The sequence below is a fragment of the Denticeps clupeoides genome, chromosome 14, assembly GCF_900700375.1.
Source record: "Denticeps clupeoides chromosome 14, fDenClu1.1, whole genome shotgun sequence".
NCBI lineage: Eukaryota > Metazoa > Chordata > Actinopteri > Clupeiformes > Denticipitidae > Denticeps > Denticeps clupeoides.
The window spans coordinates 13,477,627-13,495,828 of record NC_041720.1 but is presented as its reverse complement, the minus strand read 5'-3'; the positions used below and the strand labels follow the sequence as shown (position 1 = coordinate 13,495,828).

The window sequence follows — 18,202 nt, the reverse complement described above, 5'->3', positions numbered from 1 at the left end:
TTATATTGGTAGTAAACAGAGTTGTGTGTGAAGCAGAGAAATGTATGAATTTCTTATATTATGACACTTTTGGCTCTTTTCAAAAATTTGAGATGGATATACTGTGATCAGTGTGGAAATCTATTTTTACTCTGATTATAAATGGAGATCTATGCATGCTCAAAAAAAGATTATGTATATTAGAATATGTGAAAATAAATATGCAAATAAATAGAATAAAACCAACACCAACTGTACAGTAGAAAAGTACATACAATCTGGACATCTAAATAGGGAATGTATATGTTTATGTAAATGTAGCTCAATGTATGTATGTACACAGATGCATGTTTAAATGCACGGAGTGGATATATACACATAATGCACATAAAAACCTAGTCTGTAAGAAGTGTGTAAGAAGTCTGTAAGGCTGCAAGAAGAAAAAATGCATAATGAGAAGTTGTCACAGTTGTAACAGCTCTCCAAAACATGACAACAAAATGGCAATACAGAACCTCAAGAGTCCTTTGGTTATGTTAACACAAGAATCTACATAATATTTAGTTTGATTCATTCTGGTGACAAAATTATTTTCCGGAACTGATCACCACTGTCTACATTAACATATCTACTGTAAATCTATAAATTTATTACCACCGTAATAAACATTCTGCATAGAGGGCGTGGTCTTTATAGAGGGAGGGAGCAGATGAAGGAAGTCCATATAAGCTGTGCATCCCTGTGGACCCAAAAGATACCCTGGACATCTGAGTGTTCTGTGTACAGGTAGTGTCAGATTTTCTCTTCGGTTTGATGCTAATTTTGTTCATAATATTTTATTTGGATTAGATATCAAACAATAACCATGTATGTATGTTCATTTGGCTTTCAACAAAAAACTATTTTACCATAGGATAAACAGTGTTACTTGCAAGGAGGAAATGTCAGTTTGTGGATATTTTTTCTATATTACCTGGATTAGGCAAAGAAAAATGCAGTTTAATTGTTTAAGCCACTAGGGCATATTGAGCATTTTTATTATTAATGTTATTATATTATCAAAAGGCGCACATACAAGCACATGAACTATTGTCAACACATTAGGCAAGTAAATGCATAATTGTGCTGAGAAGAGGCAAACCTTTCATTCCTGTAATCTGAGGAGAGAACAGTTCTGTGCCTGTGTTAGTTTTTTTTAATGGCTAAGATGAAAAATCCAAGATCTTAGCACAGATAAACAATGTCACAAATGTCAAATGCATTATAAAATCCTTAAAAATTTCATGTATGTTTCTTACTTCTCATTTCTGAAAAGTTTGAAGGGTGTCCATGACAAAATGCTTAAGATTTCACTCCGTTGTATTTCGCTTGTATTTTACAGGCAGACCATTTTTTCACGTCACAGACAAAATGGATGTAAGTATTTTCTATGTAGTTTAAGGCATTTTTTTAATGCATGGATATTTTATTTTTCAGATAGAAGTAAATAGGTGTAAATAAACAGAAAATGGCTAACTGAGCAGTATTTAATATCATGTAACACCACTGGACACAAAATGAGGGCTCCAGGTTAATCAAGACCATTTAGGTCAGAAGGGGACACGTTTTGTTTTGTTTTACAATGACAATCACTTCACTTTCACTTTCCTAGTTGGCCCATACTGGCTGCTCATCTGCTGGTCAGCAGTGTAATAGCATCTGGCCTGGACAGGCAGGACAGCAATATCAGCCTTGTTATCCCTGTCCTCCAACCAGCACAACAAACTGGCCTGGAAACCAACCAGTTCCAGCTACACAACCAAGCTGGCCTTCAACTCAACTGCAGCCAAGTCAGTCGTTTCCACCAAACTGGCCCACAACTCAGCTGCAACCAGGTCAACTAATACCAGCAAACTGGCCTGCAACTCAACCTCAACCAGGTCAGCCAATACCACCAAACTGGCCCTTAACCCAGCCTCTGCAAGCTCAACCCACACAGCCAAGCTGGCCTGCACCTCAGCTTCAACCAGGTCAACCAACTCAGCCAAGCTGGCCGATGCAGCAACCTGGTCAACCAGCTGATCTACCCTGTCCTGGAACAAACCCCTGCCAACCAAACCAGCCTGGCGTTCCTGTTGTGCCCCCTAACCCAAACCAGCCTGGAGTACCTGTAATACCACCTAACCCCAACCAGCCTGGGGTACCTGTAATGCCCACTAACCCCACCCAGCCTGCAGTACCTGTTAAACCCCCTAACTCAGGCTGGCCTTTTAACCCTGGACAGTCGGGATGGCCAGGTCAAGCCGTTCCTCTACCAGGACAGTGGCCTGGGTCAACACCAGAAGGGCCTGTGGTGAGGATGTGTTCTACAAAAATTATAACTCTTAGCCTCATCATAATAATCTCTGGTCTGGAATTAAGTACGATTTATAACATGACTGACAATCTAATGTTAATTTTTATCTTTTTTTGTCAGGCTGTGCCATACAATCTGAATATCCCAAGAGGCATCTACGATAAAATGATGCTTATCATTGCGGGGCAGGCCAAGCCTTTAGCTAAAATGTAAACACAACAAACACACCTAGGGCACTATTTTCAAACCGGTCACTAAACATAGCACCATGTACTTGTAAAACATAGATATTTAATGATGTTTGTGCATGTGATGTATTAACATCATTAAATATCATCTAAAAAAAGAACATTGTTTCCTGGGTGACATTTATGCACCCAAAAAAAAGTGTGGTCAATTTCTTCAAAACTACCATGTGCTTTTCTTACACTAGCAAACAATCCCCATGCCAATTTGAAAAAAGTGCCCCAAATCTTTATTAACCCATATACACACACATGACAAAATTTTACTATTGCAAACCCTCACCAGGTTTACCATCAACTTCCTGCGAGGAAACGACATTGCCTTTCACATCAACCCTCGCTTCAACGAGGGCGGGAAACAGGTGCTTGTGAGAAACCACAGAGAGGGAGAACGATGGGGTAAAGAAGAACGGACCATCCATGGACCATTCCCTTTTACTCCAGGCCAACCGTTTGAGGTGAGAAGGAAAATTAGCATTTGAGATTCTCAAAACATTCAAAAGAAAAAGGTGACCAGCTCACAATTACAGTATGTCCCACACTGCTCCACTAAAGACCTCTGGCACATAGTTTGATCTTGTTCCAGGATCCCTGGGCAGATCTTTCCCTAAACCTTTCACTGAGCATTAAATGAAATGAGGTGATGAGGAAATTATATGTTATGATGAAAGGTAAACATTGAAAGACATTAAAATGTACAGTATAATCGGATGTCTCACACAAGATACAACCATCTTCTCTTTTTATTTCAGATGAAGATCCTGTGCACGTATAATGAGTTTAAGGTCGCCGTCAATGGCGCCCAAGTGTTTGAGTTCAAGCATCGTATAAGAGAACTCAACCAGATCGACCGCATCAACATCCTCCAGGACGTCAACCTGTCCTCTGTGAAAGTAGAAAATGTGCAGTGAGACAACCGGGCATTAGGTCGATGTTGCAGGGTCGTTCAACACAATTACATGTGACAATACACCCAATGAGAGCAAGGGCCATTTTTAATGCCGCTCAATAGTTAAAACATACACATCTGAGTAATAAACCTTATTGAGGTTTTTCCGTACTATACATATATATTACAACATAGGTCACACATTTCTGCATATATTTTCTTGCGTTCTGTAATCATAAATACTAACACTGATTATTCTAGCTTTGGTGTTATATTGTAAAACAATAGAACAAAAGTTGTAAGTTTAAAAAAAAAAAAAAAAAAAAAAAAAAAAATTAGCAAATAGAAAGCAATCATATACACCAGAACAATATAGAAATAAAATATAGCTGAACTATTTTCTTATTGGATCAGTTCTATTTATTTCACAACATGCTGGACAACAGGAAATTAAAACCAACAAAATACAATTCTTTCAGTCATACATTTAAAACATTAAAAAGAGCAAAGACAAGTAAAAACAGAGACAACAATAGTCAACAATGCCTGGTATTAAAATGTACATTATAGTTAAAAAAAAAAAAAAAAAAAAATCTGAAGTGCATCTTAACACAATCCAAAGCTTTAATTTGCAGTAAAACTAGCATGAGTTTGGGTCAGACTTTGTGGTCCAGCCTCTGCTCCACCGATTTCAGTAGCATCTGGGAGTACTGCTCCAGCAGTGCCATGGTAAGTGGCCCGCCCTCGCCGTCAACGATCTTGGGCGAGGTTGTCGGCAACGAGTCCATCTCAGAGCGGGCCAGAGCCATAGCATCGGACAACACGCGCATCATTTCCTGCCGCTCAGCACTGCCGTTGTTCACCTGCGGAGTTTCCATTCGATTTTAAGTGTTCTGTTCATACATGTAAAATCTATTTCATAAAATAATGTTCATGTACATTAATACCATTTTGCAGAAGTCCTCAAATAGAATGGTTTACATAAGTCTCAATTAACTAAATCCAGGCTATATCTAGCAGTTGGCATGTAATAGAGTAAGAATGCATGCAGTTTTTTTTTGTTTTTTTTTATATATATAAAAACAAATACTGAATACGTTCAAGTAAATATAAATCAGACTGACACTAACAATAACACACAATTTCCTCTTAATGATGAAAGACCAACTCATCCTAACTCACCATTCTGTAGAGCTGCATGGTCTTCTGCACAGTGCTGTGGAGCTCTTTGGCCATCTCTCTGCAGGTCTCCATGGTAATGGGTGGCTCTGAGGGGATAAACATATGAAAGAACACTTATTGTTACTCATCTGTGATTATTTTAAGACATGCCATGTAGATGTTAAAATAAAATAGATTTCAGCACCACTACAAGGCAAATAATAATTAATCTATTACAAAACAGTAAATTAAATATTATCAGGCAAACACATCCGAAGCGTTTGGGCAAAGGCTGGTTTTCAGAGTATGTACTGTACACAGAGTACAGAGTATGTCTGTTCCCACCCCTCAAAGATACTAGAAGAAATTTCAATAGAACTCACCGTTTACACAGTGAGGATTTACACAGGAAGAGACAGAATGAGAAGGGACGAAGCAGAAAGGCCAGAAGAAGCCATTAGCACAGTGATGATGAGGAGGAAGAGGAAGCTGGAGCGGCAAAGAGGCCAGGATGATGGAGGAGGAACGGCGTTGACGCAAACCTGAAGCTGGTGAGGGGTTTTCAGAAACCACAGAGAAAGCCTGAACGGCCACCATGGGCACAGATGACCGCTCTGGGCTACTGGGGAACTTCTCGGTATCCATCCTCTCTGATGGTGGCCCAGGAAGGGTCATCATAACATCATCATTACAGATTCCTGGGAGGTCTGTGTGGGTAAGATCTTCTGTTGGGGAGCCGAAGAGTTCCCTCCTTGGGGCGATTCTGTGGCTGCCTGAGAATGTTTGTCTTTCATGCCAATCTGAACAAGAGGCAGTTCCTTCAAGAGAAAAGCAGGGTCTTAATGTGGTCTTTGAAGGAGGGCTGATAGGAGCAGAAAACCTCGGGAAGGCAGAGGATGTGGGCGGAGAGGACGATAAAGGTATAGGAGAAGCAGGCGTCCGGCCTGTGTCAGGGAAGCCCAGGTGAAGGTCGTCTCCAAGGGATGAAGAGTGACTCATCTTGGCCATGGAGCTGGTGGTGGGGCTCATATAGGACCGGGTTTTCAGGGACCGAGTGGCACTGGGGCTCTCCCAGGGCTGTAGGGAGGGGGCACAAGTTGTTGTGGGCGATGGCCGATTCCAATCTCCCCTGTCCTGGTTAAGGTTCTGGGACAGAGGAAGGGAGGGGTCCCTCCTCAGACGAGATGGTGTGTTGGGTCGCCGTGCTGAGAGGACAGTAAAGAACAGCTTTTGTGAACATCAGCAAAATTAAACAGCATAGCATTTATGCTTATTTTCGTACATTCAAGAGAAGAGAAAGTGGCGTGATTGTCACATGTGATACACAGCAGCACAGCACACAGTGAAATTTGTCCTCTGCATTTAACCAATCAGCCTGAGTGAGCAGTGGGCAGCCATGACCAGCGCCGGGGGGCAGTGTGTGGGGACAGTGCTTTGCTCAGTGGCACCTCAGTGGCACCTTGGTGGATCGGGATTCCAACCGGCAACCTTCTGATTACGAGGCCGTTTCCTTAACCACTAGGTCACCACTGCCCACAGTCTGACATTCAAAACTTTTAAACAATGTTCACCAGTGTAATTTACTATGCATTAGCATTAGCCTACTAGTCTGCATGTTTCTGGTGGATGAATATGTAATTCAGTTTTGAAGAATGATTCATTTTAAGTTTGATCTGGGATCTTGGTCGACAAGCTCAAACCAAAGGGAAATGTGATCTGTTTTTAAAATTCCCTTTTTAACAAGAAAGTTGAATAATTTCCTGCCATTTCTCATGTGTATGTTTTTAAAACACAATCAATGGATCAATGAGTGGCGAAATACTGTGGAATTATTGTGATCAGTCATGAACCATCATGAATCAGAGAGTTTGAACTTGGCTTCACAGAAGGTCAGTAAAAGTAATTAAATTGACTGGAACCATCCAATTCATGAATTATAAAATTCATTTTTTTAGTGTTTGGGCCAAGAAATCAACCAAGAGACTCACTGTCTGCATCAAAAATCTGTGAGGACAATGATTTCTGGAGGACGGGCGGAACTCTGGCACTGGGGCTGGCCACTCTAGCCGAACCGGCCCCAGGAAGCCTCTTCCTGACGGGTGTGGAACGCACTGCAGATCCTCTCTCTGGAGGTTGTGTGTTGAGCCTCTCCTCTGAGCCTCTCCTCTGGCATTCCCCAATCAGGGGTCGCACGGTAGAAACCAGGGGCTTCACTGCAACACTAGGGCTCTCCTCCCTCTGTCTGCCCACTTTAGAGAAAGGGGAGTGATTCCTACACAAGGGAAGTTTGCTTTAAAACAAAGACTCCCAGAGTGCATCACTATGTGGTGATAAAATTATGACCTCTGGTCCAGAAAGGCAAGTACTAGTTTTAAAAAAAAATTGTGAAGAATCAAGTAATTAAAACGGTCATCCAGTCATATGAGTGAACACATAATATGTAGAGGGCATTAAAAGTGTCTGTGTACCTCATTCGGTGTTCCTGGGCTAGGAAGCGAGCAGATATCGTGGACCTCGACACAGATTTGTCTGGAGTTCTGCTCAGGTTTCCTGGGTGTAAAAGAACATGAGTATAACCAAAAATGACAAACCAATATACATATCTAGTCAAATCTGCATCCCAAAAAAGTAAAGTGAAGTGATTGTCACATGTGATACACAGCAGCACAGCGCATGGTGCACACAGTGAAATTTGTCCTCTGCAATTAACCCATCACCCTGAGTGAGCAGTGGGCAGCCATGCCCGGGGAGCAGTGTGTGGGGACTGTGCTTTGCTCAGTGGCCACTCAGTGGCACCTTGGCAGATCGGGATTCGAAACGGCAACCTTCGGATTACGGGGCCGCTCATTAACCGCTAGGCCACCACTGGGTCATTGAATTAAGTGCATCTACTCTGTAAGGTTCTTGAAGGTCCAGGTACTGTTCATTTTCAGGCCTTCTTCTAACTGTCAATCAGAATCAGTGACTAAGATAGAATTCAAGGTCCAGAGCAGAAGGACCCTGGCGTAGGCTCTAGTTTCGGCCCAAAAAAACAGTGGTGGCCAGATTTCAAGTGTGGCAGTATGCAGTGGAGGATCAGTACCCAGCGATAAGTTGACACCCACCTATAATGCAGGAGTCTGAAAGGGTCTCAAAGTGTTTCTTAAGGAAGGCTTCTCCCATCTGCATCTTCTCTTTTGCCTCTTCATCCTCAGCATCTTCCTCCATATCAGAGTTGTCTGCATCTGTGCTAAGTCCTTCTGCACTTTCAGACTCTGTTTAAAAGAAAGATGCAAGACTATCTGTGGTCATAAATTAAATACTACCGCCTCCTACTGGTTAAAAGCATAAACATCATAAAGGAAAAGACCAGATGGTAAATATATCTGGTATTTGGGCAATTTGAGGTAAATCCCTTGAGACATTTGATGGTTGTTTTACATACAGCCACTAGCTAAATATAATGCATTCAACACAAAAAAATGGGTCTTGCTGCCAAATCCATGTCTTGTGTATTCAAACAGAAATTACATTTGAATCACAAAGTTGTTTACAGCTTTATATGCATATGTTATTATAATGACTGTTTTTAGCATTAAAAATGGAGGGCATATGTTTTCTACTAGAAGAAAAATAAAAGTTCATTATAGAAAGAAAAAAAGCAGCAGATGCATTTGTCTGTATGCAATTTAGCATGTTTTTCCCCCTCACCAGCCTGGCCTTGGTCTGGACTGGAGACGCCACTGCAGTAGCCCATGGAGCCGGTGCTGTCGGGGCTCTGGCTCTTCTTGCGCTGCTCGCCCATGCCAGCCTGGTGGGCCCTCACCTGGTAATCTGGGTCTTGTGAATGGGTACCGCCAGGGCAATGCTGTGGGTACAGCACCACACCATCAGGCTCTGGGGTTACAGCAGGGGCCAACCAGGCTGAGCGGGGGCGAGAACGGTGCTTCTTCACCCGATTCTCTAGTTCCTGAGGAACAAGGAATAGAGGTAAAGGAGGAGTATTCATTTTAATATTTTACTTGAATGATTCATTAACCAGATAACTGCCACTGAAATTCTGCTCAATTAGTCTAGAATAATATCGCATAATAAAAATACAAATCCCTAGCATTTCTGACAAAGACTCGTCTGGTCCAGGATCAGTTAGTCAGTGGTCTGTTGAGAGGAGTTCTGAATTCACCTTGGTGTCCTGCAGGCTGGAGGTGCTCCCTCTCTCCAGTGCGGTGACCAGAGTGGCAGAGCGCCTCGCAGGGGAGCTGCTCTTGCAGGCGTCCAGCTGCCTGAGGTCCAGCATAGACTTCACCACCAGCTCCAGGGAGCCAATCCTGTGGGACCAGCGCCTTCGAGGCCGAGCAGGGGGTTCCAGCAGTGAAGTCTCTTCTGCCTGGACCTGCACCAACAGCAAGGCATTCAAATGTTAACACCACACCTTTACTGCATTATTTGTCTTTTCTTTAATATATAACTGGAATATTGAAATTTTTGTGCCACCGACCTTAACCGCGTCCCATTCAGTGCTATCATCTGAAACGCCTGGTCAAGAAAAAGTGCACATCAGGTTGTCAGATCCAGATTTAGACTGGGCAATATTGTATATGAGTGCACCGGTGTTTGCTACCTATGTCCTCCCCAGTGCTGCTTTGTGAAGACGTGTGCTGATCACAATCAGTTGCTGGCTGCTTATCTTCAGTCCGACAAACGTTTGTGGCATCAACGTCGTCGTCATAATCTTTTTCACTCTCAGAGGACACGTGGGTAAACGATGAGGGGGCACAGTGCAACTCTTGCCTGTTTTCACAAATTAACAAGAAAAGCTAAAACGTCTCTTACTGTATTATAGGCAAAGGCAAAAGCAGTGTGGGAGCACAATAGAGCACAATTCTACCTTAAGTCTTTGCACCCTTGCACATGCTGGGCTTGTTTCAGTTTGAAAAGACGTTCCCTCATGTTTCTTGTTAGCTCTGCGGCCAAACGCCACACAAAGATGCAGCTAGAAGATGGAAAAAAAAAAAAAGTGATATATAAATCCACAGTTCAAAAATAAATAAATAAAATAAGGTCAAACACTGTACCTGTCTCCAGACACAGAGATTAGGTACTTGCAGTCATTGGTGAACTTGATTCCAGTGACTATCTCTATAACAGACGAGAGAGAAGCGGGAAGAATTGACATTTCTGACACTAAATAAAGACATCTATGCACTGGGTTGCATTTTGACCGCTGTTTGGCTTATGATATTTAAATGAAAATTCTACTCACAACCCAAATTTGCATTTGATAATAATGATTATTACCGGAGTGACCAAACATGGTAGCGACACACTCTCCAGAGTGGAAGTCGAACAGGCTGATGTTTTTGTCAGAACAGCTGGTGGCCACATAAAGCCCAGAGGGATCAGTCTGGACCTGTACAGAGGGCCGTTTTAAAAGACGTTTATTATTAGGCACACCTTAATGAGCAAGTTACATTTTATGGATTAAATACCTGCATTAAAATGTATGAGCAGTTAAAATATATATATATGAAATACAAGTAAAAATCTTTAAATGGACCTTGAGCAGGCAACCATCTTCGCCCTGAGAGCCTTTGTAGGACCTCTTCTGTTTGCCACTGCTAATATTAAAAATCCTAAAAGAAAACAGAGTAAACACCAGGTATGTTCAGCAGCTTGTTGTACAGGGAAGAATATAATCAGCACACAAACCCACACACACCTGACATTGCGGTCCTGGCAACCAACCACAGCATACTTGCAAGTGGGGTCTACATCCATATCATAAAGGGTGGTCTTCCTCACTATGTGGTGCGTGCGACTGAACTCTGTTCTTCTGAGTGTCTAAGAAGGTAAATAAGTGGATATCTCAGTCTTGTCAGCACCCAACACTCAAAAAGCTTTCAAAATCTTAGAAAATATTGTTTGATAGAAGCACTAATTAGCTGTACCCTGTGGGCGGTTCTGAAGTAGATGCTTTTGTCAGCTCCACAACTGATCATCTTCACCTTCCCATCGATAGCTGTATGGGGAAGGGAAGGATAGAAAAAAAGGGGGGGGGATAAGAAAAATAAAATTTATCAGGTCTTCACACACAATGTGATAATCACAAAGGCCCTTCCCTGCAAATAATCCCAACACAACTGATGTCATTGCAGCATGATCAGCATGAATGAATTTGAGGTTAATCCAGGGCGTCCCAGCAAGGGGGCGTCACCAAAGCGACTGCTTTCAAACATTAAAATTGTTGAATCACAGTTATACACTCATAGTATACTACATTTTATAGAGCATTTTTAAAATGAGCTGGATTATGTATAAAAACTGAGATGGTGTCGCCCTGTCTGGATATATATGGAGAGTATATTCCATTGGCATAATAGCGCATAACGACTGTACACGCATCTTGGTGTCCCTCTATCCCATCCGCTAATCCTCAAGCACTGATAATGCCCGGCAGCTGAGGTTCGGATGTATTTGTGTCGACGCGGTGGCGGCGCCAACCACGCTGCACTAATCCTGATGACCTAGAGAGCATCCTACCAGCAAAGCGGACAGCAGTGATGGAAGAGGAGTGCTCGTCCAGAGTCTGCAGCAGGGCATAGTCTTCCTCGACATCCAGAACATGGATGAGACGGTCACGGCTGGAAGTGGCCAAAAGCTGAAGACCTGGAAGAAATCATTTCATTATCATTAATCATTTTAACAATATTTTTCTTGCCACGATTAATGCACTTTCTATTCAGACTGGAACACTTCTAGGAATGTCTTCATTGTGGTGTTTAAACATACCCGTAGCAGGGTAGCAATCTACATGAACACGGGTCAATCTAGAAAGTGACTACTAGTGACAAGAAAAGTAACTTAGTAGTTACATGTAAGTGCACATGCATTTACACTCATTGCAACCTCACAGACCTGTCTCAGGTTTGGAGTACTCCAGGCATAAGATCTCAGAGTCATGAGCCTCCACCTTCAGAATTTCCTCCATACTTCTGAGATCATGGACCCTGGACAAAATGACAAACCGGCATCAAACTAAGCCTGATACTGTAAAACCACAGCCGACAGTTCTACACATTTACATAATTGTGTAGAACTGTCGGCTGGGCGTCTGATCATTTACATTTACAGCATTTATCAGACGCCCTTATCCAGAGCGACTTAAAATCAGTATTTAAAGGGACAGTCCCCCCCTGGAGCAACTTGCTCAGGGACACAATGGTAGTAAGTGGGATTTGAACCTGGGTCTTCTGGTTCATAGGCGAGTGTGTTACACACTACCACCCTCATAACACATTACAGGTCAGTGGAGAAGACCGTAGGTTTGGACCAGGGCTCATGTATACCTCAGGGTGCCGAGACGATCGCCCGAGGCCAGGTGCGTCCCATCAGGGCTCACGCAGATGGTGCGTACGCCACTCTTACTGTCTGCAGACTGCCCGTCAGCTTTATCTGTGCCGGCAGGTGTAGATCCTTCAGCGTCCAGCAGAGGGACTGTGTTGTCGTCCATGTAGATGATCTTTGTGAGGTCCTGAAACGTGTGTGAGAGACAGATCCTCGAAGTGAATTCCATACCTTATGGTGCTTATGGCAGAAAATTTAAATAAAGAAACAGTAAAGTAAAAGAAGAGCCAGCCAATCAAATTCATTCATTCAATAGTCTCAAATGTGAATGTGTTAGTCAATAAGGGATGAGTTGGCTTTGTGTTTGCCGATAATGTGGTCCCTTAGTGTTGATGTGAACTTACATTAACACAACTGTGTTAATGCTAACATTTTAGCATGCTAAATCATTTTAGCATTTTACATTGGAAGGGGGGAAAAGGCTTGTGCCTGATTAACTAAAGCAGAGTTGGTAACAGACTCACGTTGCTCAGGACATTCCCATTGGAGAAATCATGATGTCCACTGGAGCTCCACAAGCGAACTGTGTTGTCAGCAGAGCAAGTGAGGAACATGGAAGAACATGAAGAATCTAGCATCTCAGTGACCTCAGGGTACACCTAGAGAAAGTGATAGTTCATTAAATATGTGTATTAAAAATATAATATAAATATTCTGTCCTGGCCCCCACATACTTGCAGGTCCCACACACAGGAGGCGTGGTAGAGGGCAGAGTGCACCTTGCCCACTCTATGCAGGTCATGCACATCCCACACATACAAGCTGTGGTCGTTATACACACAGGACAGCCAGCAGTTCCCAGGGTCATAGGTCACAGCCACAGAGTCTGGGTAATGAACATCTGCCTTGCTGGAGAAGAGGTGGCTAATGGGAGTTTAAAAGGAGGATCAGCAAAATAAACAAAAAACAGACAATTTCTGAACATTAGAAATTTTGCACAGTTTCTTGGTTATTAACCTACTGCAAAGTGGGGAATTTTTAAATAAGTAAATAATTGACAAGCAGACTCCAGATAGAAGAGTTATATTAATACTAGAGTGAAAATACGGAGCATTGGGTCGTAGACCAACCTAGCCTGAGTTATGGTGGATACGTCAGTGCCGAGGTGATGGGGTCGTGGCAGTGTGCAGACATAGTGCAGGTCCACGGGGCTGAAGACTCGCACCATTCCATCCGCACAAGCGCAGAAGATTAGCTCCTCGGTCACCCACAGAGACTTTGCTGCAGGTGTCTGTAGGAGACAATAAGAAAGAAAAAGAAAAAACATTTTTTGTACATCTTTACTTTAACAGGTTTTTATAGTAAACACTCAATGGATGCTTCAGATTTATTATTACTAAAACAATTGTGCTTGTCATAAGCTGAAATAAGGTTATTATACAATTTTACTAGACACATAGAGCAACTATATGGTCTAGAAAAAAATATTACTGAAATATAGTAACTATACTCAAGTAATGGAGTTCAGCTTTGGCAGCTATGGCCACAAAAAGACATATAATCAAGAGTTATGATCAAGTCAAGGGACCGAACATAGATAGTTAGTGTTTAAATTTTTGATTTTACCTTTTTGATGTTTAAAAGCTATGTAATGCTTTAATTAGACAACAGGGCCTTTAAAAGGTTACAGACAGTTAATTGGGCAAATATGTTGGCACAGGATAAAATAAGGGCCTAAATTGTCCTGACTGTGACCCTAATCTCCTAATGACACCCATCTAGCTGCACTCCAACGGAACAGGTTCTGAGACACAGAACGTGGACTCAGGCCAGAGTCGGGACAATCTGATGGTTTTAAATACAGTAGATTTGTGCTGAGGACACAGCTGAGGACACTGCCGAGGACTGGCGGACATCATGGACATCTACTATCGCTCTCCACAGCTCTTTTTGAAATTCTGACAATTTTGGGCCAATCCATATTTTCGAAACTGAGAGATTTTCCAATGTCACTCACCCGAAGGTCCACCCACTTGTCCAGCATTCTCTTCCCATTGAACTCACAGAGAAGACCGGAGGAAGTGACGCAGAAGGTGCTCTCTGCTTTCTCTCCCTGTCCACAGGCAACGTCGCAGAAGAAGTTATTCCGCAACTCCCCAAGCAGGCCGGACCGGCCCAGCAGGGGGACAGGGCCGTCAACCTGCAAGGAACAGAGGACAGCAACGGCCTTTAGTTACTGCACATCCTTACCTTGGTGCAGCGGTTTTCGGTTTGGGATGAATGCGGTTTCAGGGTTTGGCAACACAATAATCCACTCACGCTGGGCTGTGGCATAGCTTTGCATATCTGTGATGAGACTACCTTAGCATGGCTGGATGCTTCCAGGTACCAGAAACGGACGTGTCTGTTCCCTGCGGTGACAAAGTAAGAGCTGTCTTCAGAGAAAGACACCGCGGTCACTTTATTGGACACCTTGTTTGCAGCTACCACGGTGTTTCTCTGCAAAAGAGAGTGAGGAAAAAGGAAGTCTGAGCTGTGAAACGCTTAACACATACAAAGAGAGATAAATCTAGTTAATAAAGACAGATGTTCTTCCTCGTACAACATCTTTCCATTAACGGCCTACAGCAGACTGTGTAGCATTTCTGGATTAAAGTCATAGTAAAAGGTACAGCGTTTAGGAATGTACCAACACACACTGGTGACACATGTTTTGGTGAAAGGACCAGTGGGTGGACAGATTATCGACTGAGGGTGTTGACCAGGCTGATGGGAGTGTTGGCAAGGTACCTTCCAGGCCCAGACATTGACGCTCATGTCGTGTTGGTAGCCCACGCTGACGATGTACTTGCTGTTTGGGGAGAAGGCCACGCAGGAAATGCCGTACTTGTGTTCCTGAAGCTCAGCCACCTGAGACCTCTCGGCCACGTCCCACACCCGCACGGCAGGCAAGTGTCCGCACTGAGAAACACGATCATAAAAGAGTTGGAAACAGTCCCTCGCTCATGCAAATCCACTACATTGTGCCAGAGTGCAGATTCAAACCTGCAAACAGCAAGAATTGAAAATTTGCAGTCACAGCAAAGGTTTTATAACAGTTCCTTGTTATTGGTCTTAGACACAAATACAGCCATAAGAGAAAAAAAGGTCTCTACAGCAGTGGGAGTTGTGTAATCTGCCCCATTCTGCTAAACAGAACCCCACCCCCTACACATTAGGCAGTGATTAGGCTTTCACATTTGATCAGATCTCTCCTCCTCATCACCGCTCCCCATTCATCACTAATGCTTGTGACACTTCGTCACTTGTCTGAGATAATCTGTCTTTCCTGCCTGCTGCGCGACACGTTGACCGCGCGGTAGCGCTGACAGTACACAGGAGGAGGAGGGGAAAAAAATGGACAGAAAGACCACGCGTTCGCTGTGGAGCGCTTTTAATCGGATGCTGGTGGATGTGGAGGGATTAGTCTAATGTGCTTCTGAGATCAGGGCACAGCGTGGTCCACTTCAGCCGAGGGAAGGAGCCCTGAGCAAAACAAAGGTTCCTCCAGTTCTGGGAGCGCGGGGACGTTTCATATTAGTGACATAACAGAACATTGTAGGGCAAGAGGGGAACAGTGGCCATTACTTACTGAGAGATTTTAGACTAGGCAAACATGCCATAGTGTTTTAACAAATATATTAGGATCAAAAGCAAACATATTTATTTTCATCTAAATAAATTAAATATGAGAAAAATATATTAGCGACGGTTTGTTCACTGTGACTTAAGCAACCTCTCCTAATACATGTATTTGAAATGTATTATTGAAATTTGCCTACAGAAAGAAAAACCTCACCTCGCCAGTGACCAGATACTTTCCATCTGAGGAAAACGCTAACGTGGTGACTGTTTTCCTGTCAAAATAATAATAATTGGAAAAAAAAAAAAAAAATCATGATTAAAAATTCACCACATTATTAGACTGTGCCAAAACAACAAATACTGTCAAGTCAAAATAGGTCAAAGGTCAACAATAAAGGCCAAGGCAGAAGTGATTTAATGGAAAGGCTTCATACCTGGAAGTGTTGATAATGTGCTGCTGTCGGTTCTTCCGGGGACTTAGCAGGACCACCACACACCTAGAAGAACATAAAGGAGAATCGTACAGCAGAAGTATCCATTTATACTACTGTAAAGCATAGCTGCTGGGGGTAATATAGCATTTACAGACCTAAAAACATATATAAGAAGCGTGATAAACCTAAACATAGTGTGACGTTTTATCAGATCAGAGACTGAAAGGAGAAGCGAGCGTGATGCCCACGGTACTATCCTTTCTCACGAAAGAGTTGCTGCGACTTATGATTCTCAAAAAGCTGTGGGTTTGGATATTACAGCAGAGCAGAGGAACCGGGCAGTACGCTGTACAGCAAGATCTGGCTTCAGGCAGTGACAAAAACAAGGCGCTCGGCAAAATAAGAATTTACAGCTGCTACAGCAAAAAAATAAACAAAGCATTTATTAAAGCTAAAGTAAAGTATTGCATGTAATATATATATATATATCTCACACGTTTAACAACACTTACCCGGCTGGGTACGCCACGAGTCCAGACTGCGGGTCACAGGCGAGGCCACTGTTCCCGCATGAAGTGATGCCCAGCACCCGCTCTAGTGTCACCTAGGACACACCGCAGAGAACAAAATTAACATTAAACTTATGCCATTCATATTTTAAAAATGCATCTCTCTTCACAAAACAGATGCAATTTTTTTTTTTTTTTAAAGATCAAATGTTCTAGCAAATATTAATATATGCTACAAAAAAATACCAACATGGTAAAATGTTTGATTGCGTGGTGGTGGTGGGTGATTCTGGGGGTCCGGGGACCGCAATCACTGCGGCCAACCCCCCCAGAACTAATATGATTTAAAAATAAAAAAAAAAAATAATAATAATAATATATATATATATATATATACACACACTTTTCACCTTTTTATGAAAACAACGTAAAACTTCTGTATTTTACAAACACAAATAAGTTAAAAGAAATACTGTTTTGTGACTTAATATTATTTCCTACTTAACGGAAAAATACACACACACGGAGATATTATTGTGGATGCCTGAAATTGTTATTAACATTTTATGGATCTTATCGCCCAATCTGGCAAACTTTTCGTGACCAAACTCTGCGCTCCAGCCCAGTTTCGGTGAAACGATCAGAATGGATGTGAAATAAACTCGCACCCTCCCCACTCACCTGGCCGGACGGGCCGCGCGTCGCTCGACTCTTCTTCAGTCTGCTGGACGGCGACCGCAGCAGGTGCCTGATTCGGCTTCTGATGGTCGACCCGTCCCCGGCCATGCTCTGCGAGACCGGAGGCTCCGTGGAAGTGGACCCGAGCGGCGACTCGCTCGGCTGGTCCCGTTCTGGCGGCGTCGGGGGCGCGCTGCGCAGGTGCGTTGCCTCGTGGCCACGCCCCCCCCGGCGGAAGCGGACCAGACGGCCAGAAATGAGGCCTTCGGGCTAATCCGCGCTCTTAATTGGCCGCTCCACTTATTTATTTATAAATCAAGTCGACCACGATTACACGCTAACGCAATCAAGATTATTTTAAACTCGTTTAAACGCATCAGATCAATAGGGCCGTGAACGAGCCACCGATAAATCAATATAATCTTAATCTAATCACAGCCCGCGTCCGATTTCCACTGACGTCTGGGAGAGCAAAACAGGCCTGAATGAGAACGAGACTCTTATAGAAATCAGATAAAACCAAAGAAATTCATTCGGTTACATTCCCACTCCTAGCCAACACGTCTCATAAGAATTATTTTTTATTACTTCTGGTTGCCTGCATAGATTATTAAAATAATAATCCCCATGTGATGTCATGTTATAACACAATATTAATTTTCCTTTATGCAGACCAGAGTCCTGTTTCATGGGTCATTAATAACTATTTTAATCAACATTAACATAAAAAAACAAATACCTGAAATGTACTTTTTTTTTGTTTTTTTAAATAGTCAAAAACTGATTAGGAGATGAACCTGAGGACCAAAAATCTTTCTTTGACATTGGACTGATAAACCGGGGAATAATCAGCACAAAAAAAAAAGTTATTGAACAAAACAAACAACTGAATCGTAACAGATCTGGAGTAGGAAACACATCTGTGTTATCAAGTAGAGGCCTGCACTACTGCATCTGCGCACATTTCAACTGAAGGTTTAGGCAGCAACCAAAGTAGTTTACAAGATCTTATGAAACAATTACAG

The 18,202-nt window shown here is 42.7% G+C and overlaps 2 protein-coding genes across 3 annotated transcripts; one reads left to right on the top strand and one right to left on the bottom strand.

The window, feature by feature from the left end:
• The first annotated feature begins 709 nt into the window (after positions 1-709).
• Positions 710-3,784, top strand: LOC114803355 (galectin-3). Its single transcript, XM_029002869.1, has 6 exons — positions 710-765; positions 1,361-1,395; positions 1,631-2,311; positions 2,435-2,523; positions 2,846-3,017; positions 3,312-3,784. Exons 2-6 carry the CDS (start codon positions 1,390-1,392, stop codon positions 3,468-3,470), a joined length of 1,107 nt encoding a protein of 368 aa, XP_028858702.1. The 5' UTR covers positions 710-765; positions 1,361-1,389; the 3' UTR covers positions 3,471-3,784.
• On the bottom strand, positions 3,774-17,335 carry LOC114803354 (mitogen-activated protein kinase-binding protein 1-like). Of its 2 annotated transcripts, none has more exons than XM_029002868.1 (29): positions 17,181-17,335; positions 16,503-16,594; positions 15,991-16,053; positions 15,771-15,828; positions 14,723-14,893; positions 14,294-14,431; positions 13,950-14,132; positions 13,063-13,223; positions 12,667-12,856; positions 12,457-12,591; positions 11,935-12,119; positions 11,504-11,595; positions 11,129-11,254; positions 10,537-10,607; positions 10,308-10,429; positions 10,146-10,221; positions 9,887-9,998; positions 9,664-9,727; positions 9,477-9,581; positions 9,210-9,379; positions 9,087-9,124; positions 8,772-8,981; positions 8,300-8,558; positions 7,714-7,863; positions 7,078-7,159; positions 6,598-6,881; positions 5,152-5,814; positions 4,631-4,716; positions 3,774-4,311 (listed from the first exon to the last, which is right to left on the bottom strand). In XM_029002868.1, the coding sequence occupies exons 1-29, from the start codon at positions 17,283-17,285 to the stop codon at positions 4,105-4,107; spliced, it is 4,398 nt and encodes a 1,465-aa protein (XP_028858701.1). In that variant the 5' UTR covers positions 17,286-17,335; the 3' UTR covers positions 3,774-4,104. The 2 variants fall into 2 exon arrangements, with proteins under 2 accessions (XP_028858701.1, XP_028858700.1); XM_029002867.1 differs by having other exon boundaries at positions 3,775-4,311; positions 4,993-5,814.
• Positions 17,336-18,202: the final 867 nt, after the last annotated feature.

Coding starts and splice junctions, on each gene's coding strand:
- LOC114803355 (XM_029002869.1), top strand. Junction 2,524..2,845: donor GCCAAGCCTTTAGCTAAAAT/GTAAACACAACA, acceptor AACCCTCACCAG/GTTTACCATCAACTTCCTGC. Junction 3,018..3,311: donor CTCCAGGCCAACCGTTTGAG/GTGAGAAGGAAA, acceptor TTTTTATTTCAG/ATGAAGATCCTGTGCACGTA.
- LOC114803354 (XM_029002867.1), bottom strand. CDS start 17,285: ATGGCCGGGGACGGGTCGACCATCAGAAGCCGAATCAGGCACCTGCTG. Junction 12,857..13,062: donor TCCACCATAACTCAGGCTAG/GTTGGTCTACGA, acceptor AACTCCCATTAG/CCACCTCTTCTCCAGCAAGG. Junction 10,430..10,536: donor ACTTCAGAACCGCCCACAGG/GTACAGCTAATT, acceptor TTACCTTCTTAG/ACACTCAGAAGAACAGAGTT.